This window comes from Mastacembelus armatus, chromosome 16, assembly GCF_900324485.2.
Source record: "Mastacembelus armatus chromosome 16, fMasArm1.2, whole genome shotgun sequence".
Classification (NCBI taxonomy): Eukaryota; Metazoa; Chordata; class Actinopteri; order Synbranchiformes; family Mastacembelidae; genus Mastacembelus; species Mastacembelus armatus.
The window spans coordinates 24,898,673-24,926,604 of NC_046648.1; the positions used below are offsets into that span (position 1 = coordinate 24,898,673).

At 43.6% G+C, this 27,932-nt stretch overlaps 2 protein-coding genes across 6 annotated transcripts in view; both read right to left on the reverse strand.

Moving 5' to 3' along the window:
* The window catches only part of nek11 (NIMA-related kinase 11), a 62,142-nt gene extending 49,393 nt beyond the window's left edge, over positions 1-12,749 (reverse strand). Inside the window, exons 1-6 of one of the 5 annotated variants that reach the window (XR_004463233.1) lie at positions 12,579-12,749; positions 11,874-12,023; positions 4,726-4,891; positions 2,858-2,976; positions 2,493-2,557; positions 1,525-1,651 (exon numbers count right to left, since the gene is read on the reverse strand). Coding sequence is in view for 1 of the 5 variants with exons in the window: in XM_033325579.1 (XP_033181470.1) it covers positions 1,525-1,651; positions 2,493-2,557; positions 2,858-2,976; positions 4,726-4,891; positions 11,874-12,010 (614 nt within the window). In the remaining 4 variants the exon portion in view is untranslated. Of the gene's footprint in view, positions 1-1,524; positions 1,652-2,492; positions 2,558-2,857; positions 2,977-4,725; positions 4,892-11,873; positions 12,076-12,222; positions 12,241-12,578 lie in introns of those variants that run through there. The other 4 variants (XR_004463231.1, XR_004463232.1, XM_033325579.1 and 1 more) reach the window with 4 other exon arrangements.
* Positions 12,750-14,907: 2,158 nt separating this feature from the next.
* cmtm7 (CKLF-like MARVEL transmembrane domain containing 7) lies at positions 14,908-24,947 on the reverse strand. Its single transcript, XM_026317044.1, has 5 exons — positions 24,716-24,947; positions 23,485-23,661; positions 22,106-22,204; positions 21,302-21,383; positions 14,908-20,628 (listed from the first exon to the last, which is right to left on the reverse strand). Exons 1-5 carry the CDS (start codon positions 24,824-24,826, stop codon positions 20,615-20,617), a joined length of 483 nt encoding a protein of 160 aa, XP_026172829.1. The 5' UTR covers positions 24,827-24,947; the 3' UTR covers positions 14,908-20,614.
* Between the last annotated feature and the right edge of the window lie 2,985 nt (positions 24,948-27,932).

Here is a 27,932-nt window from a genome sequence, read left to right on the forward strand (position 1 = left end):
TAAAATCGTCGCCTACGCTGATTGGCTGAATCCTGTTGCTATGTGAATATTAGAGAGTTTTGATTGGCTGTTCTGTGTCGCTGACTGGGCGATGCTTAGTTCAGCTGCTACAGGGTTTTTTCCACAATATTTTCTAATATTCCTACTTGAAATAGTAATATTAATTACTTTTAATTCTGTTTATTTAACAAATAAAATTTTTAAAAAGTTTTAAAAAACAAGTTAAAGTTAAAAAAGTTTCACAGGTGGGCAGGGGGTGGGTTGGCGCCCTAGCGCCCTCTATTGGCCAATCGCCACTGCTCCTCAGCCTGATGCAGGAGCTTAATGTGGGTTATTTTTATTTTTATCATCAAATTTCATAAAGGTTCATTTTATCTGATAACATCTGGGTCAGTGAAACTTACATGACCAGAGGTCAGACTGAGTTTTCGGGGACCCCTTTAACACAGAGGGATTTAGTTTGCTGGCAAATCAGCAGAGGTTAGAGAAAAGGAACCTGCAGCCTTGGGAAGTGGTTGGGTTCATCTCAGCCTCCACTCTGTCAATATCTGCACCTGTGCTTCAGTTCCTGTTTAGTCTTTCAGTGCCATCAGATATGAGCTGATATCTGTGAAAATGTTTCATGTGTTGTCCTGAGTTCTGCCCGTTTCTCTCCCATCAGGGACAGAGCAGACATCACACCAGAAACTCGGTCAGCCGGGCCCCAAATTCAACTCTCAAGTGGAACGAACGGCTGCAGCCGTGGTCTCAGTCCATGGAAGAAATTACCTCCCCCAGAGAGAATCCATCTGCAGGAAGGTTCGGTCCATTTGCCCTTTAAAGTCAGCAGGACGTAAACTGCAGCAACACTCAGCTCAAATTTGTTTTCTGTCCTTCAGCAACAACACCTGAATGAATTCCTGTTGTTCACATGCAGGAATTTCTGTGTGTGTGTGTCAATACGTCAAATCCCTGCGTGCATCTGCACATGGTCTCAGGTGTGAGATTAGGAGACAGAAAACACCAGAACAGTGAAAAGACACAAAACTACCACAAAAAGATGAAACAAGAAAATGTTCACTTTTTAAGAGGAGTAGACGCAAACATCCCTGACACTTCAAGCTGTTAAGAAAATGTTTCTGTGGCAGCTGATGTTTACTCTGAAGGATGAGGCTTCAATCTCATCCTGTCTGAGCCTGATCCAACTGTCTGAGTCCGACTCTTAAACCCTCAAACTCGTGATAATAAAATCAAAGCTTTGCTCAGGTGGGATGGAGAACAATTAATGCACCACAGGGCTCCAAGCTCTAGTTCATTCTCACTCAGTCCCATATACACCATCCTGTTGTCACTACTCACTACAGCCCAAATGTGGATTCATCCACCACTGAAAATAGTCCCCACGTAACGGCTTGTTTCCTCCTGTCTGATAAAAACTACAGCGACTCTAAAACAACAAGTCAGAAAGTGCTAATATTTCCTTGGTTTTAGTGTTTGGAGGATTTGTTGGCAGTGAGGAAACTACAGAATAACTTGCAGTGTTACCAGATGTCAGACTTGGAGTCGTAGCCCTGATGGTTCAGCACCTCTGGACTCATGTAATATGGCGTCCCCGTGAAGGTGGTGGCCAGGTCACATGATCCCATCAGCAGACAGGAAACACCAAAGTCACCTGGGAACAAAAGAGGAATCACAGACTGATGACACGAGATTTTCAGAGTTTTGATCATATCACATTGTGCCCAGTAGAGATCACTGATATGTTTCAGACATGCACAGCACACGTGATGTGGCCTGTCATGAACCATCAGTTTAAAATGTCGATCGTTCTCCTGATCGAACTTTGCCTCCAAGTTTTGAAATAATTTCTGACTTGAGCATTTTGAAAGTTTATTGTTAGAACACAGAAACTTGTTATAGTGATTGTGATTCATGACACTTACTTTGTGTATTAAGAGCTTTTTACGACGAGTGGAAATACTGCAGCAATTATGGTTTAAATGGATCTTTATATTTCAGTCTGTCGGCTAAAAGAAAACTACAGTGACCTTGTGGAAACTGTGCATCAAACCCGACTGGGATTCGTTCGCTGGGGCCCAGAGAATCCACAGAGGATTTCATGCTGCAGCAGGGGCACGTCTGCGTCAGTCTGACACATATTCACATTTTATTCACAGTTGACTAACCTGGGGTTTGTCTGTGGGTTTGTGTGGTCAGTGTGTGTGTGTATAGCAAAGTGAAATCTGCCATCAGAGATTCTGGTTAAAGTCCAAAGCTGCAGACGGCAGCAGCAGCAGCAACAATCTGCTGAGTTCACGCTTCAAATAAAACAGGCTGAGAGAAAATCCACTCTGCTGCAACACAGGCACTGTCCTATTTATGATTTCAGAGTTTTGTTTCTGTTAGTACGAGACAATCAACACACAAGCATAAGCACAGACGTTCAGGAAGACTTAACCAAACATGGGGAAAGTCCCATGAGCCTTTGCAGCAGCAAGAAGGAGGGAACTCACCAATTTTAACGAGGTTTCGTTTGAGGAAGACGTTTTTGGCCTTCAGATCTCTGTGGAGGATTCGCCTGCAGAAAACAGCCGTCAGGGAAATGGGATTAAAAAAAAATAAACGTCATCTATCTGCCTGTTACTTTAGCTATTTATTGTTTTGTCATGTGACAAGTGGAGCTGTTGGACAAACAGGATGACCTTTGACCTCTAACGAGCCACTCAAATGCTGAGGGATGAAGCAGAGCTGAATACACTCATTATCCACAAACTGTAAAAGACATGTAAATATGCACAAAGGGAAAGAAGAAGAACGGCGAATGCGGGGGTGGGGGGGCAGGCAGGAAAGCATGTTTCCATGGAAACCACATCCCCACCTGTCATGCATGTAGTGAAGAGCGAGCAGCAGCTGGATGAGCCAATCGATGACCTGGATTTCAGGGAGGCTCCTCCCAGCTCGTCTCACCTCCTCCAGTTTACAGTCCAGATCCCGGTCCTGATTGGGGGGGGGGGCAGAAATGAACTAAGTAAGTCCAATTCTGGAGGTATTAGTACTTTACCTGAGTATTTCCATATTGTGCTGCTTCATCCTTGGACTTCACTACATGTCAGAGTCAAACCTTGGACTTTTTCCTGCTCTACATTTATCTGATAACTTTAGTTCCTTTTCAGGATCAGATGGATCCAACAAAATACAGACTGATCATCAAACTTTATTGATCCCTGGGGGGAAATTCACAAGATACCCAGCGGTATGGAAAGTACTTCAAATTAGAAGTATATAAGGTAGTTAACGTCAGCTACCCAGCAGTATGGAAAGTACTTCAAATTAGAAGTATATAAGGTAGTTAACGTCAGCTACCCAGCGGTATATAAAGTACTTCAAATTAGAAGTATATAAGGTAGTTAACGTCAGCTACCCAGCAGTATAGAAAGTACTTCAAATTATAAGTATATAAGGTAGTTAACGTCAGCTACCCAGCAGTATATAAAGTACTTCAAATTAGAAGTATATAAGGTATTTAACGTCAGCCACCCAGCAGTATATAAAGTACTTCAAATCCTCAGACCAGCTGTGTGTATGTTCACACCAGTGAATCTTCAGTACAAATACAAAGACGAGCCAGTAACCAGCAGAGAAATGTGGGCTGAGCTCTGGAAGTCAGAGCTTCAGGCGTGTTTGGAGCTTCAGAGTCTCACTGGTGACTGGGGTGGGGGGGCAGAGCTTCATACTGGGGGAGACAGACTGATGTGAGAGACTCATTAGTGGAGAAGCTGCTGAGCATGAAGACAGTAACTGCTGAAATGGGGGAAGAGCCAGAGGAGCCGATGGAAACAGATGGAGAGACCGTTTTATATCATTGCTCCATTTTCTCCTTTGGTTCCAGTGAAAACAGAAGCATTGCATGCTGGGAGCAGAGAGTGCACATTGTGGCTGCTTTACTCTGCTTCACTGTGCAGAGCTTTTTAGCCTTTTTTGGATCCTAGTTTTGGTTTTGTGACATTTCCAGCATGAATTTGTGACATCACCCGTTTTCATTGTCACTGTATGAATAAACTGGACGAACAGAAACAGAGGTGGAGGCTGAGGGATGCTGGGAGGGGGGAGAACACAGTTTTAAATACTTTTAAAAACAGCTATTGCTGTTTCCATGTTAACTGTATCTAACAGATCTGCCTCTCTACATCCTCACTCTGTAGCGACACCTGGTGGCAGAGGTGAGAACAGCATTTGGTTATATGAGCTCAAACACACCACAGTGGAAAAGTACGAGACTGAACGGTCAAACAAAGGGTTCTGTTAAAGATCAGGTGAATTGTGTGGAGGAAACCTTTGTACCCGCTGAAACAAAAACAAGCTTCCTCCTTACAGAGCTGAAACTTATGCACGTGTGTAGGAAGCAGCTCATCAGAGTTCAGCTCTGAGCTACGAGCTGAGTCCAAACATCCCAGTTCACGTGTCCCACTCCTGCATCTTTTCCCGCCCTCAGAAGATGCAGAGAAAAGATGAGGAGAGAGGAATCGAGGGAACACTTGTAGAGGAATGAGACCTCATCTCTGTCACCACATGGAAGAAGCTCCAGGCCTCCAAAAGAAAAATGTGGCTTTAGCATCAAATACCTGCCTGGTTTTCAAATGCAGCTCTTAAGACTTTTTAAGAAGAATTTTTTCTGTTGTATTGAGTCTGAGGTTTGGACCAGCTGATGAGCTCAGGTACGTCAGACTAACGGGGCTGCAGCGTCACCTGACAGTACTCTGTGATGATGCAGAAGGCGTCTCCCTCCAGGAAGCTGTGGTAGAAGGTGAGGATGGCCGGGTGGTGCAGCTGAGACAGCAGCTGGGCTTCCTGTGTCGCTCGGACCGTCTCGTCAGGCTGAAGGTCGCCCAGAGGAATCTGCTTCAGCACCTTCCTGCAGGGAACGAGTCATGTCAGAGGTCAGCATTATTTACCTACATGACCCAAAAATGTCAAGTACGAATTATTTATTTTCTGTAACTTCTCCCCCTGTGGAACCTGTACAGCTGCAAACATCTGCACTTTTCCTGACTGGTCAGGATGGATCCACTCAGGCTGTAACAAACTCATATCACCAATTGTTTCATGACATTTATTTGTGTGGGATCTAACAGGAAGTCTAATCCAGAGCAGGTCTCTGCCATCCTGAGGAACACAGAATTGAGTTTTATTGTTCGACTCCATTCTGAGCTCTGATTGGCTAAGAACAGGCCTATCAGGTGTCAGAGATGATAAATAACAGAACTAACAAATGTTTTCCTCTATCTTCCTACAGTTGGAACCAAAGCCAATAGTTCATACTGTAGTTCAGTTCAGTTCAAATGTAAAATGCCAGTTTACATAGAAACCCAACAAATCCCTTATGAGCAGCACTTGATGACAGTGGAGAGGAAGAAACCTCCAACAGAACCGGGCTCAGTTTGGGCAGCCACCTGAGAGAAAAGAACAGCAGCACGTTTCCTGTCTGTCGGGAACATCAACACTCGTACTGGAAAAGCTGTATGTAAGACTGGACCACCGACATGTTTCATGAAACACCAGGATGAGGTTTGAGCCCAACAAGTTCCCACTTTCATGACAGAGTCGGGACAGTTTCAGGGCCATGATCCCTGCTAATATTAGCCTGAAGCTAAGAGACGGATAATAGAGCAGCGTCGGTATCAAACCTCTGGCCCCACCTCCACCTCCTCCTCCTGAGGGAGGTCATCAGCTGCTCCTCACACAGCAGCTCTTCTCTCCTGTTCTTGTTAAACTGGTGAGCAGGGAACACGGAGGCTCTGGTTGATTAGCACATCGCTCCTTCCTCTGCCCAGCTTCAGGCTCTGCAGACACCCGAGCTCCACAGTCCAAAAATAAAGTCCTGAAATAAAACCTGTTTCAATGCGTTTACACTGTTGACTGACTTCACTTTCTCTAATCAGCTCTGCTTCAGATCCTCCACTCACTTTGTTTTTTTGCCTATTTGCCTCAGGCACCAGTTCATAAATGCAGAGAACAGCAGCTTGAACTGTCTCATAATCTAAACTGTCTTCAATACACACTGATGTACAAACTCACATCATAAAAGAAGAGGCCATTTTAAAGCTGCAGCCTTTCTCTCAAATGCACTGAAGTATGAATCTACTTCTGTGGCATCAATGAATTCAAATGGTCCAATCATGAATCACCACCTGCTTGTTTTCTCCACCCACTCACGGGGGTAAATGTACTTTACTTCCTGTATCTGAGGCGTTCTGCAGACTGTAGCTGACAAAGACAGAAGGTCTACGAAACAAACGCACATTTAGTTTTCAATATAGTGACAAGAAATGAGGTTTTCATTGAGCTGCAGATCACCAGGCCCGATTGCTGCAGTGAGCCACCTGTGTGTGTTCACACTCACCTGTGCTGTGCTGCAGGTGCCCAGCAGAGAGAGCCCCACCTGTGTGAGCACTCGTTTTAAAGTCCTGGGAGAGAAGAAGTGGCCAAACGGGACAGGGGTGTTTGGTTTTAAACAGACTGACTATTTCTCTGTTATTTGCACAGTAAATAATTAAATTTAACTATATACTGATTTGTCATGAAGTTGTACAGGCTGTAAAGGTCCTGTCAGGGTTAGACTCCCCCTGTGTGCTGTGGTATGGTCCAGGTCGTTTTAGTTACTCAGTCTATTTTCCATGTTATGTGTCACATTTTTTTATTCAGCTTTAATCTTTTCCAGTAAAACAATAAAATAAAAACAGAGCATCATCAATAAAGTACAAATGGCAGCTTCACCACAGTCTCACCTCCTGCCCAGTGAGTCCAGCTGGTAAACACCAGGTTACCCAGCTCTTCTGTATTAACTAAAACCACAGCAGTGGAAATTCATGCTAAACCAAACAGTGTAGAACCAGATGATGTAGATGTGGAAGCTCCGGGCAGGTCCAGCCCGTCAGTCCCACTGCGTTGTGTTTTGACTCTTAGAAGCACCAGGAATCTCTGCCAACAGAGGGAAACTGACACTCCTGCTGGAGCCAAAAATCTCCTGGAAAATCAAATTTACAGCCTGAGTGAATAATCTGTAGCTAGAAAATCCATTTCATTCAGTGCATTCAGTCCTCCCTGTGGTCTGCACTGTGACGGCTCTCCTTTTTTCACTTTGCGGTGTGAAGCTCTTCACCGAGCCGGGAGCGCCGGCTCTCTGTTGCTACGCAACTTCAGTGAAAGTCTGTTTAAGTGTGACTGATGAAAGTTTCTCTGTCTCCGGTGCCGACAGCAGAAAAACACAAGCTGGGCCGCCAACAGCTCAAAGTCTGAGCCGACATGAAGCTCCAAGGCTTCAGCCACAAAGAGACTCGCAGCTGCTGGAGGGTTTAGATGGAAAAAGACTTGCGCGACAAGAAAGAGACAAGAACCACAACAAAGTAGACAGGAAGTTTCTCCTGACGGGTGACGGACATGTGAAACCAGCCCGGCGCCAGAGGAACAGCAAGAAGTGCTGACTGAAACTGGCTGACTAATCTCTTCCACAGGTTTGGTACGAGGTCCGCACAGGTACATGCTGCCTGCAGGAGCAGCCGCAGGCTCCACTCTGAAGTCCAGCTCTGACATCTATGTGTCCCCACACTAACCGAGAGGCCTGTTAATGGAAGCATGACAGCCTTTGATCAGTGCAGCTTTGTGTGATGATCAGATGAAGGTGTATGTCTCCTCCAGCTCCACGTCTCAACAGGAGTCTGTATCTGTGTGTTAGCAGAGCTGGTTTGGCTGAGGAGCAGGTCTCAGCCCGCAGGGGCACGTGAGGGCGTCAGCGGGGTGCAGGTGGGGAGCTCTGAGCGCGGTCATCGATCACTCCACAGCAGATCACAGCCACATGCTGTTTGTGACAAGGTCAAGGAAATCGGAGAAAACGCTCACATCCACCTCTGAGTGGATTTTTGAGATGATGCAGACATTTGAGCGGCTCTGACGCCTCGTCCTCATGTGTGTATAATCCAGCCACTGACTGTATGTTTTTACTGTGAGCAACGTCATAGCCAACACAGAAACCCACAACAGTTTTATGACCCATGATGTTGCAGATGTGCACCTGCACAAAGGGCTCAGGGGGGACTCTAGGTCCACCCAGGTCTGTCCACAAAAACCTTTTTTTGGCTCCTGAATGGCTCACATTTAGTTTCTATGTGTAAGGAGATGACCTCATCATGATTTGCTGCTAAACAAATAAAACTGAATGAAACTGTCCTGACCCTTGACCAGAATCGGCCTAATTACTGAGATTTAAAGAGAGAAACAGCTTCCTCTCCATCCTGTCAGTGACTCACATGGGACCGTAACAGCTGACTGAGCCGTACTTTCAGCCATAAGGACATTAACAAATGATGTCCCAGCAGGCTTTGCAGCATCTGCTTCGGTCTTCAGCTGGAACAGAAAGTCCAGGTGTGAGCAGGTCAACAGGGACGACAAAGGTTGAGTGGAAGATTCATGAGTCACCTGTGAGGACTCACTGTTCATGTGTCTTCATGAACAACTCGTTCATATTAATGATGTTTATTTGTGTGACAGTGGAGTCTCCTCCCAGGTTGTGGGTCTGAACCCAGGTGGACCCGGGGCCTTTCTGTGTGGAGTCTGCATGTTGTCCCTGTGTCTGTGTGGGTTTTCTCCTCCCACAGTCCAAACTCATGCAGGTCAGGATTAGGGTCTGAACCCAGGTGGACCAGGGGCCTTTCTGTGTGGAGTCTGCATGTTGTCCCTGTGTCTGTGTGGGTTTTCTCCTCCCACAGTCCAAACACATGCAGGTCAGGATTAGGGTCTGAACCCAGGTGGACCCGGGGCCTTCCTGTGTGGAGTCTGCATGTTGTCCCTGTGTCTGTGTGGGTTTTCTCCCCCCACAGTCCAAACACATGCAGGTCAGGATTAGGGTCTGAACCCAGGTGGACCCGGGGCCTTCCTGTGTGGAGTCTGCATGTTGTCCCTGTGTCTGTGTGGGTTTTCTCCTCCCACAGTCCAAACACATGCAGGTCAGGATTAGGGTCTGAACCCAGGTGGACCCGGGGCCTTTCTGTGTGGAGTCTGCATGTTGTCCCTGTGTCTGTGTGGGTTTTCTCCTCCCACAGTCCAAACACATGCAGGTCAGGATTAGGGTCTGAACCCAGGTGGACCCGGGGCCTTTCTGTGTGGAGTCTGCATGTTGTCCCTGTGTCTGTGTGGGTTTTCTCCTCCCACAGTCCAAACACATGCAGGTTCGGTTGGTTGGTGACTCTAAATTGAATGTGAGTGTGTGTCTGTCTCTGTGCCTCAGCCCTGTGATTGGCTACTGATCTGTCCAGGGGGGACCCGCCTCTAAACCACTGCATCCTGGGACTGGAGCTGAGATGTTCTGCTCACACTTAATGAGCTGCACTTCTGGAGATGCTTCATGAACATGGGCCTGGTTTTAAAAGTGGATCTGGAGACAGAGTCTTTCTACAAGGCAGAGACTGGAGGCCCTCTCATAGCTGATGTTCTTTAAATCAAATAATGTAGATCTGCTGAGATAAAGTGGGACATTAAGATCAAGTGGAGTCAGATGATGGACGTTGAAGTAAACATGTAGACTTGACTGCAAACTGTTACAGTCTGAAAACGTATTTGACTGGAGCGACTTGAGCTGACGGAGTAACTGAGACCAGGATGCAGCAGCTGAGTTTCGTCAGAGCTGATCCCCTGTAAACAACAGAAACATGTTGATCCAGCATCAGTGTTTCGCAGGAGGAACATCTGTGCTTCCTGTGAAAAAGGAGAAACTTCCTCTGTGTGTGTGTGTGTGTGTTGAAATCCTCACAAAGCGCCATCCTCTGGTTTCTCAGACATGAACACCAGGATAACAGCGAACAAGCGCTCTCTCCTGTCGCCATGGATACCATATCCCGTCAGGCAGCCGGGGTCACGGCACATCAGAAACCTCCTTAAAACAGACCCGCAGGACTTATTGTTCCTCTGCTGGTCTGTGTGTTGATTGTGATGAGTTTCAGAACCTGTCAGGTGAGAGCCGCAGCTCTTTTCCTCACGTCTGACATGAACTTTGTGATGACACGCAGACAAAAAGAGAAGCTATGGAGCTACGAAGCTTTGCCTCTGACTCACAGAGCTTTATGAGCAAACACTGACACATTGATCGGGGCTCGGAGTCTAAATTTGGCAGAGGAGGAGAGATGGGGAGGGGGGGTGAGACCTGTCAGATGGTGAAAGGGCAGAGATGATGACTCCAAACACCGACTCACCATCTGTGTTCTGACAACTCGTGGTCCGGTTCTTTCTTCTGAGCTCCAGCTCTGGACTCTCAGTTCTGACCCGCTGCATTGAGCAACACACAGAGAACCTGTCTTTTTACTGACGGGACTAAACTGTCCTGTCCCTGCATATTTCAGACCAGAAACCTGTGGGCACACAAAGCCAGTGAGGGCCAGGGCTCAGGTCAGACCAGGAAAAACCTCAGAGGACAGACCACAGATGTGCACAAAGAAGGTGGAGGGTTAGAAACTATAACACTTTATATAACGAGAAACTATAATAGTTTTTCAAAACAAACGTTCACAAAGGGTCTGAACATTTATAAAGAAAACGAAGACACGTGAATAGTCTGAGCTGGTGGTTCACACAGGCTCAAACAGGCTCAAACAGGCTCGAGGCTGTGGTGTTGCTGCTATATCGACCCAACACAGTCAGTTTTAACCAGGTGATAGTTGGTGTTGTTAAAACTGGGCACACAGAACTTGATCTTTTGCTGTGCACCCCCTCATTCAGATTTTCTTCTAACACCCCTGGCAGAAGCTAAAGGTCAATGATCGCTGACCCTGACCTGAGGACTGAAACACAGAGACTTATTGTGTTTCAAAATTCTCCTAAATGCAGCTTTTCCAAGTTTGTTGAGTTTGGCCTCGTTGCTGTGGAGCTGTTTGTCCATATGAGGCAGAAATGATTAAAACACGCCTGCAGGACTTAAGGGTTATATCTATAATGTGATCAGAAACGAAAACATTTCAGTTCTAATAAGGGGGAAGCACAGCAGCACAGTGGTTAGCACTGTCTCCTCACAGCGAGAAGGTTCCTGTTTAATCTCATGTGGGGTCCACCAGGGTTCAAGCCCACAACCTGCTGCTGGGAGGAGACAGCGAGACACCACTGCTCCAACGTGTCGAAAGGAGAAAATAAAAGATAAAATCTGAACAGTGTGACGGTGTCACGTCACTGAAGCTCAACTGTTCTGTTTCAGGATTCTGCTCTTTTTTGTACATTGATGTCGACCTGAAGATGTTTCCAGTCTGACTCTGCTTCACTGAACCCAGATCAGCCCTGGCAGGTTTAATCTCTCTCTCACACACACACACACACGCACGCACGCACGCACACACACACACACACACACACACACACACACACACACACACACACACACACACACACACAGTGTGTTTGTGAGCAGGCCAATGCTGCCACCTGCTGACAACCTGCACAACTGCACAGCACAAAGCTCCTCACTGTCCCACACTCTCTTCTCTCACATGATGGACGGACGTAATGAAAAGATGCAGGAAACAACAGACAACCTGCTTTAAATCTGATGCTGAACTAGAAAACATATCAACATTAGAGTACACAGTACTGCATGTTGTACTGCACAAGGTACTACCAGGAATAAACCAAGGAGTAAAATAGGGGTGTACACTTTCAAACCAGAGCAGCTGTTAAATCTGTTCAGCAACAATCTGAGCACTTTACTTCATGTATTTTATTGTTTCACACCTTTAATAGGTTTTAGTTTATTCATGCATTTTATTGTTACTGCCTCGTGTTTAATCTCACTGTCCATTTATTTTGTTGACAGAGAAAACAGATCTGATATTTAGAGAAAACGCTGAAGTGAATCTACTCACAGCTGCTCGCCATCTGTCGCTCTGGTGTCCAGAACCAGATACACGGATCCAAAACTTCCTCGCCCCAGACTCTGCAGGATGTTGTATCTCTTAGCAACCAGAGGCTGACCCGACTCCAGCTCCTGAAACCTGGGCATCCTTTGTGCTCACCTGAGGACCGAGGACAGGTTCACTGCACATGGGCTCACACTCGTCCTGGAAACTCAAGGCAGAAAAAAATAATAAATGGAAATAATAATATTAATTATATTATAATTATAATATTATTTAGTATAGGTAACTATGGTCTTGAATTAATATCTGAGAAACTGCCACGTTGCAAAATTAATAGAACCATCCAAATAGTCACCTGTCCTGAAAAAGGTACACATTTTATTTTGAAAACCCCGCATTAAGAATAAAGGTCTTTTATTTTGTTGGTGTGACCGGATTTTAAAAAGTCTTATTTTATTGACGCTCTGTCCGACAATGGAACTAGACGCATCAGGGCCTGTATTTCAGCGGTAAATCGGTTGTGCATCAAACTGAAGGTGGATGACGGTTGTTCACGATAATAAACCGAGAAAAGAGAGGAACGGCGGTGACACCGTGATGTCCGATAATAGACGCACAGCTGCTTTACAGACTTTAACAGAAACGTTTTCCTCTGAAAAGCTTCGGTTCAGGTTAATAAACAGGTGTGCTGTGACGTGTCGTGCTGCTCACCTGCACAGGACGAGATGGCGTACTTCCGTGTTTGAGTCGGTTTCCATGGAGACCGGAGACCCCTCCCCCCACACAGGTGATATATTTGTTATCTGTTGTGTGACACAGTGAAATTATAAACCTGAGAACTGTAACCTCGTCTGAAAACCGTCTGTCTCACCTGCTGTGGTTTTCTCAATGGTCAGTTCGTATAATATATAATTATAATAATTATAATACATAACATAACACCCCCCCCCCCCCCCCCCAATCAGGGTTTCATTTAGTAAAAGGTGCAGAAATGTGAACACTGTGCTGGTGTGGGGACCTTAACCCTTCAGACTGTTAATAAAATCAAATCAAAACCTCTGATTGTATTGATCATCACTGATAATAAAATCTGCTGCTGACTCTCTCTCTAAGTTCAGGAAACAAAGCGTCCTCTGGAGAGCGAGCTGTGACTCAGATTTCACATTATGCCCTGCCCTCACTCACTCTGCAGTGGGGGGGGGGGGGGGGGGGGGGGGGGTACAGCCACCACAACAAACAAACAGCATGAATGTTGTTGTTATTGCTGTCTCACCTGCAACATGCTGCAGGATTATTAATGTTTCTATCTCAGAAAACATCGAACTGTAAAACATGTGGCACTGAGCCAGAGGCAGGTTCACAGCCTTTCAAAATAAAACAAACTGCTCATTAATAATTGTTAGAGAATTTTTACCAGCAGGACCAACAGGCCTCTGGTCACTATTGCACAGACTCTGGATGTAAATGTGTCATACAAACAAAATAGCATACTCAGAATATTAGTGACACATCGTCATCTTCATCTACAGTCTATGTTCTCATCTCCAGATCTAATTATCTTCAGTGTGAGACCTGATGTGGCTCAGAAAGACGAGGGAGCTCAGCTGGAAACAGTCCAAGCCTCGTCTATGTGCCATATTTCTATTCAAAATGCCAAATTTCACCAGACGGCTACGAATTTGCAGAAACGACAACATCCACTTACCTACATCCCAGAGCTTCCTTTTGTCCTTCTTCAGGTGATCTGAAGCACATACAGTACCTGCAGTCTGCTACACACAAATAGATGTTCCATGACGGACACCCTGCACCTGCTGGCAAAGCTTATAATGGTTTCCAGTACTCGGTGTAAACACAAGAGCAGAGCTGCTGCTGGTTTCCATCACCTGCCGGTGTTTGCACAAGCTGCCAAGTAAAGACTCATGACCGAGAATAACCCAGTCCACCTCTGTCGCTGAAAGAATATCCATGTAAACAAGGTGAATGCTAGATATTTGAACTTGTTTACAGTCCTGAAGGACCAACAAAATATGAATGATCTGGTGAATAATGAAACTAATTACTAGTATTTTAATTTTCATTTTAATTTTTCATTTTCCAACTATTCGACATCAACAAATGAGCTAAAACAAAAGCTCAGAGAAGGACAGGTAGGGTATACACTGATTCTGTTAAAAACTAAACTCAAGTTGTTTTTAGGGTTTTTCTAAAACAAGGTTTGAATTGTCCATTTACCATGAAAGTCCAAGTGTAAAACTCAAAGCCAGAAAACGTTGATGGATTCTCAGCATTTCATCCTGTGTGGTTACTGTAATGGCTGACACAGAAAATTATAATAATTTATATATTTTATATTTCATTTTCATTATGTAGATAGAAGTGTCACCTTGTCAAATCCAGGGGATGCGGTGTTCCACAGGGAACAATCTTTGGACCATTTCTCTTTCAAAATGTAAATAAATTATTTATTTTTTCTTGTATCCTGAAGATGAAGCTTAAGTTCAAACATTCTACATTTAGTTCAGACTAAATGGATTTTATTTACTGAAAGTAGCTTGACCTAGTCTTCTCATTGTCACCCATGACTGACAATAAGTCAGAATCCAGCATTTACTTTCACGAAAGTATTATCAACAAAATGTATGTAAAAAATTCAGTTTTGCGTCATGTGGTTAGGACTGTGTCAGTGTCCCATTGTTTTTAGTTGTATCATTTATTATTGCAGACACTTTAATCAATTAGCATTAATACAGTAGCCAAATGCAGTAGGACTTTATGTAGAGAGTAAAGGTAAGTGCATAAGTTAGAAACTGTCTAATTACTTTTTAAAATCAGCATTATTAATAAAATTCAGTTAAGCAGTAGAAGCACACAGGTCAGTTTATTTCTGAATGTCCACGTCTTGTGGCAGATTAATGTGCTGTTTTTTTCCCTGATTGTAAAGTTGACCTGTGTTTGTTTTTCAATGATGGAATCAGATCAAATCTTTTTTGGCTTTTCTTGTGTTTCATACAAACTTGACATTAGTGTGAGACAGAAATGGTGCAATGAGCCTTTAATTTACAACATGCAACAAACAGCAACTTGTATTTAAAAAATGTAGAAAAAGAACACAAGTCATGTGAGGTCTTTGCGATGTGACATATATAATACTGTGGATACTATATATTTTAAAATATAATAAAATCACTTCATCACCAGCAGAAACAACTTGCGATTTTTAATCTGGGTCCGTTTTCTTCAGTTTTTCTTCACTGAAACCATGTCGGCCCATTAGCTTGCACGTGGCAGGTTAATGGATCAATCGTCAACAGAACATTAAGGCACTTTGGAGAAAAACCTAAATAACCAAAAATATCAGGATGTTTGAGTCCACTGGGCTTGGACCACATCTGTGTCACTTCATGGTTTAGCTCTAGTACTGATCCAGGACTGTGAAAGGACATGTCTCAGATCCCAAACCAAATGTTTTATTGGAAGAATGGTGAGAATACAAAATCACTAGCAGCTAACAGCCTCATTGACAAGGAAAGGGAAAACAATCCCCTAACGTATCAAAAGATGTTACATAGTACATAATAATACTTTAGTAACTTCAGACAATACACACTGTCAATGTCAGTATTGATATTTTGGATTTTGGCCCTGTAATACTTGGTATTACATATTTTTCTATTCGAGTCGGTACAAACAACATAAACGCACCTAAATGTAAAGTTTGGATTTACATTCTTGAATTTGAAAAGACCAGATTGTGAAACAGACTCACCTGAGGGTGAACAGTTTTATTACCTGGTGCTAAGAAAAGATCGGAAGATCATGTGATACAATCAAATGGTCCACGAGAGCAAATGATGATTGAGGTGTTTTGTTTTACACCTTCTGATCAGTTTTTTGAAAGGAGGCCTGTCATTCAGTGAGTTTGTATATTCACTATTCCATTCACATAACAGGAGGAGCATTTGCTCTTGGTCTTTGTTTCAAAGATTTGTTTTTCCCTGTGAGATGTTCATCTTACACCATAACCCACTGTAAGATGATCCTGGATCAGTACGTATAAACCACCAGACTCCAGGTCCGTCTACAGTATCTCCCAGTGGACCAACAGCCTTACATCAGGTCACTTTGCATCAGTGAGAAGATTATCAATAAGCATCAGAAAATACACACAGGCCTGAATAAAAAATGTAAACAGCCTGGTTGTGTGAGGAGCCTGAATCAATCTCTGGTCCAAGTCTGTGTGGAGAAACATGGATGGTGACCACAGAGTTTTGATCATCAGCAAAGATCAAGCCTCTTTCCTGAAACTGACAATCAACGACCAAACTCTGATCAATTAACAGATTCATTCTGGTTCCACACAAAACGCCCAGGCAGCAATAAACAACCCAGTGGTTGGGTCAAAAAATAATGGATGCACCAAAGAAAGTACTGAAAACTGATACCAGAACCGGACATGATGGAACAGACTGGTATATCAAAACATGTTCAAGGTACAAATACAAAATTGTGAAACAAATTAAAGCACATTGTCCAAATCTAAACAGATCAAAACGATTTTCTCTCTGACAGTAAATATATTAATGAACATCAAGCTGAAATGGCATCGGTGCATCTTTAACAGAAATGAAGCTTTCACATGTCAAAAAAAAATCCAGTGCAAAGAAGCAGCAAATCCGTGAACGTGTTGGACCATCAGAGGAACGAAACTGAAACGTGGGAACATTTTGCTACATAAAAAACAGCTTTTGAATAGTTGTGAGTATAACAAGGTGTTAAACCAGAAGGACCCCTGGACACTGTGTGATTCTGCTCAGGTAACATTTATTTTCAACTGATGTGACAAATGACTGATGTGTTATTTATATATATAATGTGTCCAAATATTGTTCTGCGTTGACAAATAAACCAAAGTTACTAATTATCAAAATAGTTTCATAATATTTTTCCTATGATTGATTATCTGATTAATAAACTGATTGTTTCAGCTGTAATCACCAGACCTGCTGTTTTCACACAGTGTGCAGGGGCACCAGGGGTAGGACGATAACCTGCAGTGAAACATTCAGTTTTAATCCAATTAGACGTGAATCCTCATTCTGTGCTGCTGCAGAGGAGACGCAGAGACACGTTCAGTGCAAAATCTGAAGCATCACATTAAGATATTTGGCATCTGATCGACAGTAAGGCAGTAACAGTTTTACAGCATCAACAGTCTGAAGCAGGGAATGGCAGGAAAGTCTCCAATGAATCACAGACCACACCAGTGATTTTCATTCAAGCCTCTGCCAACACACAGACTTTCAATAAAAAAAATCTCATTTTTAATTCTACAAACATTTCTCCAGCAGAACTGATTCAGCAGCAGAAATTATTTGTCACTCAGCGTTTCCTGAACTTCCCAAAATGGACGTAAACAGAGGTCTGGTAAACTCTTAGTAAATATGGCACAGATTTCAGTTTTTACCAGGTCAGGAAGCTAAATGTGCTAACTTCGATATGTACACAATAAGGTTTAAGTTCTAAAGTCAGTAACTACCTAATCATTCCTCTTGATCAAACTAACACGCCTCATGTTTTTATTGTTCATCCAACAAGCTATCAGGGATTTCCTGTCTGAGGCAGGCTAACAGGTCAGAATCCACTGGCTGGGCTAAAATGAGCTTGTCTGCTAATGCTAGCATAGAACTGAAGCAACATGATGTTTCAGTCATGTTGTTGCTATGTTAGCGTATGCTCTGTATACTCTGGATCAAACTTTCATCTTCGTTCACGGGCGATTTACCTTTTTCTGTAAAGTGAAACCACGTCAACGTCAACGTTCATGAAGTTCAAATAAAACTAAACTGACTAATGCTAGCATTAGCTCGTCAGCTAAGAGCTACGCTGAGCTTCAGATTTAGCAGAAATGCTTTTAGCCTAACAACAATTCCATTGTTTTCAAGTTTTTTATTTTATTTAAATAAAGCTCTTGTATAAAAGCATGTGCTTACACAAAAGTTTGTGATCTCCGGCTTCTTAATTAAAAAAGGGTTTTGTAATAAAACCATTAACAAAGGTATCACAAAGGTTTTGTTTGAAAGGGTCAATATATAATAGTCACTTCTACATCTTCAAACTAACTACTCTAACGTGGGTAATAGCTGATATGACGCTGCACAGTCAGTCCATCAGAAATGTTTGTAGAACTAAAAACAAGCTGAATGTAAATCTGCTGCTAACGAGACGTTTGTTTAACGGCACAGATGCTGTGATTGGTCAGAAACGTCTGGAGCCGGGGCCATATGCTGTGGAAATCCCTGCACATAGATTAATGGCGTGTAACTACAACATACAGGGATAAAGGTATTTTCACGTTTTTCTTGTGCTTTCAGTCAGAATTGTCCAACGGCTGTGCAGAATATTTACAGTATTTTCACAATTTCTCTGACGCCTGTCACTAGTCTGTGCTTTTGTTTAGCTCGTGTGATAAATAACTGCTGCATGTCTTTAAAGCTTTTATAAAACAAGTACAATTTAGAGCTTTAAATGCTGGACCCTTATTCTGAAAGTCTCAAACCTTCAAATGAGTTTATTAATCTGACTATACATTTTATTGAACCATGCATGTTTTTTATATGAGTACATAGAGTATATTGTATTATAACATGTATTATTGATCTATGTGTCCATTTTATTCTTTTCATGCATGTGGTTTTTTACTGTGCATTTGATTATTCTTTCACACATACGACATAGTTTCCCTTTTATTTACTGATCTGTAGGTTTATTCAGCTGCGTGTAGATTATCACTGCCTATATTTTATTAACATACTTTTCATTCAGCCATATGTTTTAGTAATCCGCCATTTTATTTATCTCTACACACATTTGTGTGTAAATTTTATTCCACAGATTAATTTTATTAATCCGCTCTAAATTGAGATGTATTGATCCGTACATACCTTTATAATGTTTTATCAATCACTATCCTTAGAATTCATGTAGAAAAGTTTCAAATCTGTTTTATTAGAATCTGTATGTTTTATTACATGTTTGTTATTTGTTTTATTCGACACTTGATTAATCTATAGATGTTTTATTAATCTGTGCAAACACATTTCCACGTCAGTACTTTTCATATGACCCCTGGCAGGCTCCACACGATAACCATGACTTTATTTGGACACTGTGCTCTGTCTGCTGCACCATTTATGTTACTGATGTGCCATCTGACTGCACTGTGGAAAAAATTGTAAATTAGATTTCTACAAGCACCAAGAACGGCCGTACGGGTTTTGTCCATTTGAAAAACTGGACTGGATCTCGTAGTAAACTGTAATAAACACTGCTCAGAAGGTTTTGATGCCGACGGCTGCCGGAGCTCACGGCAAACTGATTTCCACAGAAGACAGTGTGGAGAGTTAATGTGATGCTTACAGGAGATACTGCCCCACACAGAGAAAGATTTAGTTCACTCTCATAAAAGCTAATGTCATTTTACCAGTGGCAGCTAATAACACTGCAGCGATTGAAGGATAAAGACTGGTGTTACTCTGTATTTTATTTATTCTAAATAAATCCTACGTGCAGACTCAACTTTCTGACTTTACTCTGCGGCTCTCAGCTCCAAGCACATTGGCTGAAGATGGAAACCACAGTGTTGAATTTTAAAGGGGCTTATATTTTCTTAAAACACATGGGCGCTGTAGTTTTTATTAAAGTTAGTCAAGTTGAATAAAACTGCTTGGTGGTGGTAGTTTGGCTCTGCTAACAAGAAGCAAAATACAGATCAACACCAGACTTTTCTTTGAATCACACAAAGATGCAGCACTTCAGTTTTTGGCGTTTGCACATGCTAGCATTTACATTTTCATTGTGCCATATACAATTTTCAGCTACAGCTTTTTAGCACACATGAACCTTTGAGCCCTGAGTACTGTTTTAGCATGCTAACAGAATCACTGGCATCCAATGACTTTCAGTAAAACATTAGCTTGTCAACATTTGTTAGCAAACTAGACTCTAGATATTTTAGTGTGCTAGCCAAAATTAGCATGGCAGGCTAACAGGGCTATACTGTGCATTACTGTAGACGAGGGGACTTGTGGTCCAGCATTTACTCAGCTTGAAGAATTTCCAAAGAAAAACATAAAAGTTGGAATGGAATCGAGCACATTAAGCTGGATTTTGTTCGAGAGGCGAGCGGAGACTGTGGATGCACTCGAGTGACGTGTGAGGTGAAATCATCTGGACGTCGAACCTTCAGAGCTAAACTTCCCTAAAAAGCTTCTCTGAACCTTTGATGGCAGGTGGTGGAAGCAATTTAAGACAATTTAAGACACAATTTAAGACACTTGCCCTAGTGAGGTGAGGACAGGAAGCAGCAGGGATGATGGGAAATGTAGTCCTAACAATAACACCTGGTGACTGCTCACAGTGATTCTGTGATACATCGATGGCTAAAATGCAACACTGAGCACCTTTAACATGAAACTATGACTTGATAAGACTTGATGAGGAATTTAAACATGACTGGGAGTAATACTGCAACTACTGTCCTCTCTGCTTTTACTGGGATAGTCAGGGATATTTATGTTTCAGGCTATTAACAATGACCACTGGTCCTGGATAAGCACTTCTGTTACCTCTGCTGTATGAGATATAATCCAATCAGGTCAATTATCCAGGTGGTTGCCAGGCAGAAAATTGGTCAGGACACAGCGACTGGCAACACAGCCGTCTGGTTTCTTCATTAGGGATCACTTTTACACTGTTGCACCTGGAGGGAAGGATGGGAGGAAAAGGAGAAAAGGGTGAGGAGGGAAAAAGTTCTGCTGCCAGTAGAGTGAAAATCTTTTTCATGTGAATCTGGGTCACAAGTCTGACCTAGGTTTGGTTTTTTAAAGAGCCCATTCACAAAATGATGAGTGCTGGTAGCACTGCTACCTCAGTGTCATAACCAGTCAGATAGCAGTCAGAGCACAGTAGGTGATAGAGCAGTCGCTTGTTATTCGAACTCTAAAATACTGTTTGAACGTAGGCTAAAGCTAAATAAACTGCTCAGTGAAGTAAGCTAATCCATAAAAAGGCTGATTATGACACCGGAGCATCTCAGAAGCAGTTTCAGGACAAACTGCGGGAGGTAAAACGCTAAACAAAGAAACATGAGGAGCTGAAGTTTACAAATGGACCTGAGACCTGAAGAGGTTTCACATTTCATCCAACAAGCGAAGCCCCAGGTATTGAACATTAAAGCAATAATTCTCACTGCTCCAACTCAGCCCTTAACGTGTCAAATAAAGAAACGTCATTAATGTCGTATGGCTGCAGGCAGAGCTGAGCCCCTCACATCACGTCTTGTGTTGGATGTTTGTTCTGCATCTTATTCTCTGAGGAGATGAATGTGTGTTTCCAGCTGTAATGACACATGAGGAGCTGCTGCTGTGACTCACCAGTCTGATGAGGACCACAACTCGCACTGTAGGATGTCCACAAATTAATGGCCATCAGGAACGTCGCTATGAACCCAAACACCTGCAAAGAAACACGACAGAGTCCATGTTCAGATTAATCCAAAGGTCACAGCAGATGTTTCTGTACTTTCTGCAAAGTCTCCTTTGCAGACAAACATCATATTTCTCAGGAGCTCCCAGATGAAATGAATCCATAAAATCTAAAAACTGATCTTCAGATGTGTGAAGAGATGCAGGTCAGATTAAGGACCATAAAGAAACGCAGGAATAATGTCACCACTGAAGAATTTAATGTGACTTCCTGTAATTAGACGCAGGGCAAAGTGACAGAGGCCGGACGGACGGAAGTCCCAGCAGGTTTTAATAGTTATTTTTCAGGGTGGAGGGTGTTTGGACAGAGCAACCACAGACACAAACACAGTCAGTGATCAAAAGATCAACACTGACATCCGACAAATTTGAGAAGTTTTAAATTGACTGATAAGACACTGTTTAGCTAAACTCTACCAGAGGATGAAACTGGAACTGGAAATCAGCCTGTTGCTGTCACTGAACATGAAGGTACAAAGGACGTTTAGATTGTTTTTTCCACCAGCTGACCTGTTCTGATCCCCGTTTATGGAGTTTGTTACAAGAGTTACATCCAGTAATTCCATCTTTTCATCCCTCCCAAAGAATCTGTGGTGTTTCAGGGGACACGGTGAATTCTGCAGCGGGATCGAACAGGTCCGCTGTGGTTTTTATTCCCCACGGTGCTGCTACAGGTTCAGCCAGGTCACTTACCGATCCGGCCACCAGCGCTGAAACTCCATGACCCTTCACAACTGCCATGATGGAGGCGATAAGGATGAGGATGGAGCCCACAAAGTAATGAAAGAACTCCTGAAACAGCAGAAACAGGTTTGTTCTGTGAGACACAAACTTTCTGATAATGTTTCTGCTCAACACGGCACAGTCTGATGTCCGACATTAAACATCTCCGCACTGATCTGGTGATCTGCAGATCACAACCCTGTTTTAGACACAAACACTTGTACCAAGGCTTTAAATGACTAGTTCAAACAGATCCACCCTACACCTGCAAACATCGGTTTTCAGCTGTACTTAGTCATGAAGGCTGTTGTGTCTCTGAACGTCACCTTCGTCTGGACCAAAAGGTGCCACTGAACGCACCACACAGACTCCAGCCCACTGCCAACCAGATCGTACGTTCTGCGTCTGATGAGAGGAAATACCTCTCCACACCAGCAGGGGGCGGAAGTCTGTATCGGTCATTCAAATAGGGACAGTGGAAGACCTACACTGCAGATATACGGAGTGTGATCATCTTCACACCACAGACGGTTTATTGCTGCTTCTGATCCAGAACAGGTCTGAGAAGAAGCTGCAGGTGGAGCTGCTGTTGGCAGGAAAAGGTGGAGGAGAAAAATGAGGAGAAACTGGACTAAATAAGTCAAATCATGGAGACTACAGTGACGCTCAGAGCTGAACAGCCAATCAGAGCGCTCTCTCTCACCGATGGATCCGGCACCAATTGTTGTGTTGAGACTAAGCCCTTGTTGATAACATGATAATTTCAAACATAATAAACAGATGAATCTACAATACAAACATAAAAACTCTCCACAGAGCAGCCGGTGTCTGGTCTGCACTTCGGCTCAGTGTCCTGAGGGACCAGCAGAAGACACCAAGACAAATACAGTCTACGTGATCCAACACGTTCATGTCTCACCCTGAGACTCTGAAGCTCAAGCTCAGATTAATCCACTTTGAATTCGGCCGGTTTGACAATCGGCTGGAAGGAAACTTGTGGATTTGGTATTTACACAAGCAAACAACATCAGGAAGTGCAACAACATCGACGAGGAGATAAAGATCAGACCTTTTTCCAGCTCGACAGGCGAAGACACATTAGTCTCTGTTCCTGTTGTGTGTGACGCTGCTGATCAGCAGCAGTGATAGCGAGAAGAGACTAACGTGCACGGTGCTCGTCACCCTGCAGCTCTGACACCACACGCACGTGCACACAAGGGTGTCTTCGTTCCCCGTGGGGCCTTTACATTGACCTCCACTCGTTTCCTGGAGACTTAACCTTTCACCTTTCACTGACCTCACACCTCACCATAAAACGGACACCACACCATGTGTTCGGTCCCGCTCACCGTCAGCGGCCAGTTGATGCAGGGCATCTTCAGCTGCAGCCTGAACAGGTGCATGAGGAAGAAGATGAGGAAGGCGATGAGGAACCACAGCGTCACCACCTCAAAGTACTGGAAGGTCGCCCAGCTGGGCCAACCCCGGACACAGTGGACGCACAGGAAGGCGACCAGCAAGGCAAGCTGGGAAAAAAGCAAATCAGAAAAGTTAAATTATTCTTCATTTTTCTGTTTTCATCAAATTTCAGGTGTTAACTCAAACCAACATGTTGGTGCGTCTGTTCCTGACTTCCCTCCTCTGTGGCTCTAAGCCCATTAGTTCCTACAGGATCTTTAAAAACTGAGCATTAGTGGGGACTATTTTCCCTGGCGGATGAGCCCACATGTAGTCCTTAATGAGGGCTGGTGGCAGCAGGACGGTACAAATGTGTCCTGGATCACAGAAAACTGAAGACCTTTAACTGATTAATCCAAAGAGATTAATTGACTGAAGATAGTCTTTCTGTGTAGAGCTGCAGCGATGACTCTGGAAACTAAAATACTGAATATGTGGAAGTGAAACGAAAGGAAATGGATCTTTGGTTTGTTTTTAAAGGATCTTTGGTTTGTTTTTAAAGGATCTTTGGTTTGTTTTTAAAGGATCTTTGGTTTGTTTTTAAAGGATCTTTGGTTTGTTTTTAAAGGATCTTTGGTTTGTTTTTAAAGGATCTTTGGTTTGTTTTTAAAGGATCTTTGGTTTGTTTTTAAAGGATCTTTGGTTTGACTTTAAAGGATCTTTGGTTTGTTTTTAAAGGATCTTTGGTTTGATTTTAAAGGATCTTTGGTTTGACTTTAAAGGATCTTTGGTTTGTTTTTAAAGGATCTTTGGTTTGATTTTAAAGGATCTTTGTTTTTTTTATCAGACTTAAAGACTTTGAGGTCTGATTTTTTCTAGACGAGATGAATCATAACGTTAATCAATCAATAATAATGATTATTATTAATAACTAATTGTGCAGCGCTATAATCATCAGTAATTACCAGGAAACTTTCAGACCCAGTTCTACACAGACTCCACGTTAACGGCGAAGCTAACGGGTCGGGCCGGGCTAACGTTGGCTAATGCGGTCCGGGGATGTCGGAGTGAACCCACCCGGAGTTCCGCTCCGGCACCCCGGACCATGCCCGGACCATCCCCGGACAAACCCCGGACAAACCCCGAGTTATCCCGGTTTGTTGCAGCTGGACCGACTCTCACCATCTGTCCTATCTTGAGCAGTCCCGGGATGGTCCGGGTGTAGCCCGTGTCCAGGACACCGTCCCCGGACGTCCTGGTCGTAGTCGTCGTCGTGATGACCGTGTGCGGCATGTTGGCGGGAAGCAGCTCCGGTAAACAACACGGTAAATTAACGGTGGGAACCACCTCAGTGTCCGTCGTCTGGTAACGACACAGTCAGTCCGTCGGTAACGGGAACGGTTCACCAAGTTACACCGGATAAACACGTGCACTTCCGGAAACTGGTTTCACAATAAAAGTCACGTTTAGGAGCTGCCGTTGGACAAATCAATTAGTAATCAATTAATAAATATATACTGTGAGTTCATGTAGCTTAAATGTGTGGTGACATTTACTGTTACAGTGCTGTATTATCACCTTTATAAATGTTCATTTATCTTTAAATGTTTATTTATCTAACTTTGTAAATTATTATTCTAATTGTCGTTACTATTATAAAACAGTGTGTGACATAGACACGTGGTAACAGTCTGTTACTTTTCTGCAGGGAGAATGATCAAAAACAGACCCAGCAGGACAATAAACTGCTAAAATAAAGTTAAAGCTCTAACTAACACTGTGTTTCTGAAAGAAGGAAAAAAGCTTCATTTGCCATATTGTTGAACACACAGCAGTGAGTTCTGAGGGATTCCAGATACTGAGACATAAAGCCCTGTGGTTAAATAATATGATACATGAGTATTAGAAATGGAGGTAAACCCTGACAGAAACTTACTGCAGTGTCTGCAGGCCTTTATTTTGACATGAACATCCTGTATTCTGTGGTGTGGTGGCGGCTCAGTGTGTGAACCTTGACTGGACTCTGAGCTGTTCAGAGGTGTGGTCTGTGTCAGGAAACACTGCAGCAGCTTCACCTTCAGCCCAGACACACTGGGATGGTGTGTGTGTCCTGTGTGTGTTTATCACACACACAGGACACACACACACACTGACCAGGAGACCACGTCCATTTTAGATCCCCTCTCGAGTTAAAAAAGTAAAACATCTGGTGTCAGATCTTCGGTTCTCCTTCAGTTCCTCTGCTTTGCCTGTGTCTGACATTTAAAACAAGTATTCAAATTAAACCCTCTGGTCCTCAGCAGCAATAACTTTACTTAAAAGCAATAAAAAGCTTCTACTCTGCTGTTGCAACAAAGCAACTTGCCCATTGTGGGGCAAATACAGGTTTTCTTATCTTATAAAGATTAGAACAGGAACAAATCAACACAGCTCAGAAGATTCTGTGAAATAAAAAGAAGAAACTAAATCGGATTTCAAAAAGATTACTCAGGACCATTTCCTGGCGCCGACTGAGAGAAGCATCACAGGTTCCTCTTACTTTGTGTTACTGAAACCTTCAGCCCGTCTTGTTGGCTTCATTAGCAGTCGCCCAGTAAATGACACGAACTGTTCTCAGTCATATTTTCTCAGAATAACCAAAAACACTTCACAGCTTCAGCTCTGATGCTCTGCAAAGACGCTGCAACACGACTTTTATTAGCTTGTGACGTCATTTTTTCCATGTTGGTTAGAAAGTCTTCACCCAGAGTTCACCAGTTTCCACCTGTAAACTCAGATCAGCCATGAATAGACTCTGCTGTTGTTGAGCCCAGAGTTGGGATCCCTGAGGATCAGGGACGATCTGTCTCCAGAAACATCATTTATCTGTCTGGTCTTTTCCATCCAGGACGAATGTTCCTCGTCTTTACAGTTTGGATCTCCCAGACCATCTGAGTCACAGTAACCCTAAACCTCCAGGAGGAAAAGCTAGGAAGACACAGGGAGAAATGAACGACTGCTGCGGGGCCTGGACCCTCAATGGCCCCTAGGTTCACTGGCTGGTGGGGGGGCAGTCAAATGGTTCTGTTTAGGACGTTCTTAAGGGCTTGTCACACCACAGGCCCCAGGAGAAACCGTCTTCTGTGTGGAGGACGGTGTGAAACAGGTAGAAAGGCAGGTGAGCTGCATTCACCTGTAGCAGTGACTCTCCAGCACTGTTCCAGTTTGTAAGACCTCACAGTCCAACCCAGACCCTGCAGGCCCCACATACAGCAGAATTTATTTCCCCTCTCCTCTTAAAACACCCAGGGGTTCATTCTCTTCATGCAGCTACATTAATGCTCCAGTTGGGAGAAATAAACGAGGAAGGATCTGATTCACACAGAGAAACTAGACTGAACCTCCCAGACTGGATTAGACGATAAACCTGTAGAGCCTCAGTTAATTCAGAATTTCAGCAGAAAGTCTGTAGCACAAACTCCTGAGGAGTCAGCAGGTTTTTCTGTGACAGCTTTAATTGACACCATGGAGACGCAACAACGACACTTCACACTTACAACCACATCCTGTGGCCACAAAGCGGTTAAACACACACCAGCGGATACACAAACGCACACAGTCACACTTTAGCAGCAGCAACAGGAAGTGAAGCTGAAACCTGCAGCAGCTCCTGGACTCAAAGTCTAGAAAGCTCTGGACTAATGCATCAGCTCCAGCTGAGCAGGGGAGACACAGGGAGTCACGTGATAACACAGGTGCAGTCACCTGGCCGCTCACCAGCTCTGGCTTCCAGGAGAGTCACCTGCAGGTGAAAGAGCCACAGCAAAAGCCTCAGCTGCACCACAGGCAGCAGCCGCTCTCACCAAACCACAGAGGCTCCTCTGGGGCTTCGTTGCTGTGTTTGAAGCAGCATTTACGGTACAGAGGAGAGTTTATTCCCGGAGACAGAGCGGGGCTCTTGAGGTAGAAATGATCTGATTGGATGAGTTAGACCTTCAAAGGGTGAAGACAGAAAACAACAGGAGCTTTTTGATCCAAATACAATTATTTTGGTTTCATCCATCCATCCATCATCTGTACCCCTTATTCCTTAGTCCTAACCAGGGTCCCAGGGACCTGCTGGAGCCTATCCCAGCTCTCTTTGGGTGAAAGGCAGGGGTCCACCCTGGACAGGTCACCAGTCCATCACAGTGTTTTGGTTTCATCAGGCCATAATTTCTGGTCTGTGCAGTGTTTCTTTCTGAACCAGTGGCGCCATCAGCTGGAGAGTCGGAGCTCAGCAGCTGCTCCTCCTCCACAGAAACACACAACACCAGCAAATATTTGCACCTGTTCCAAAAAGGTTGAAATAAACAGGCGTCATAAAGAATTGATCTGCATATGGACAGAGAAGACTCCATGTGTGGACTCTGGTGATTGT